At 59.1% G+C, this 421-nt stretch overlaps 1 protein-coding gene across 1 annotated transcript in view; it reads right to left on the bottom strand.

Moving 5' to 3' along the window:
- Positions 1 to 421, bottom strand: part of TMEM130 (transmembrane protein 130) — a 17,133-nt gene that overhangs the window by 1,728 nt on the left and 14,984 nt on the right. Inside the window, exon 8 of the mRNA XM_010845742.1 lies at positions 374 to 415. Coding sequence (XP_010844044.1) covers positions 374 to 415 — 42 coding nt within the window. The remainder of the gene's footprint in view (positions 1 to 373; positions 416 to 421) is intronic.

The raw sequence follows: 421 nt of genomic DNA, 5'->3' as shown, positions 1-421 counted from the left end.
GCTGCCTGGTTGCTGCACACATAGAAACACCTTTCGGACACTACACGGGGCTTCCCTGTGCCCTTAGCTTTTCTGCTTTCTGGGTTTCCCCTGCTTTTGGCTGCCCTCTCCTTTACCAGTTCGTGGGCATGGCGGGCAGGCCAAGGGCAAGCAGAGTAGGAGGTAAGTGACATCAGAAGCAACCAAGTTTATCAACGGGGCCCCAGTTACGGATGCTTCATGGGTACTTCAGCCCCAGCCCTGGGGTCTTGCTCTGACATCCAGAGCACCTCCTAGACCCCCTGGTCTCCCCCCTTGCCCTCTCTGCAGATCCTCTCCTGTCGAGGCCGGGAGTCCAGCCCCCCAACCCCACCCGACCCCACCGAGCACCCACCTCCACCATGTCCTTCTGGTGAGCAGCATTCCTCAGGGTCATGTACAT

This window comes from Bison bison, unplaced genomic scaffold (genome assembly GCF_000754665.1).
Source record: "Bison bison bison isolate TAMUID 2011002044 unplaced genomic scaffold, Bison_UMD1.0 scf7180017864223, whole genome shotgun sequence".
Taxonomy (NCBI): Eukaryota; Metazoa; Chordata; class Mammalia; order Artiodactyla; family Bovidae; genus Bison; species Bison bison.
This window is presented reverse-complemented; position numbering and strand designations above follow the sequence as displayed.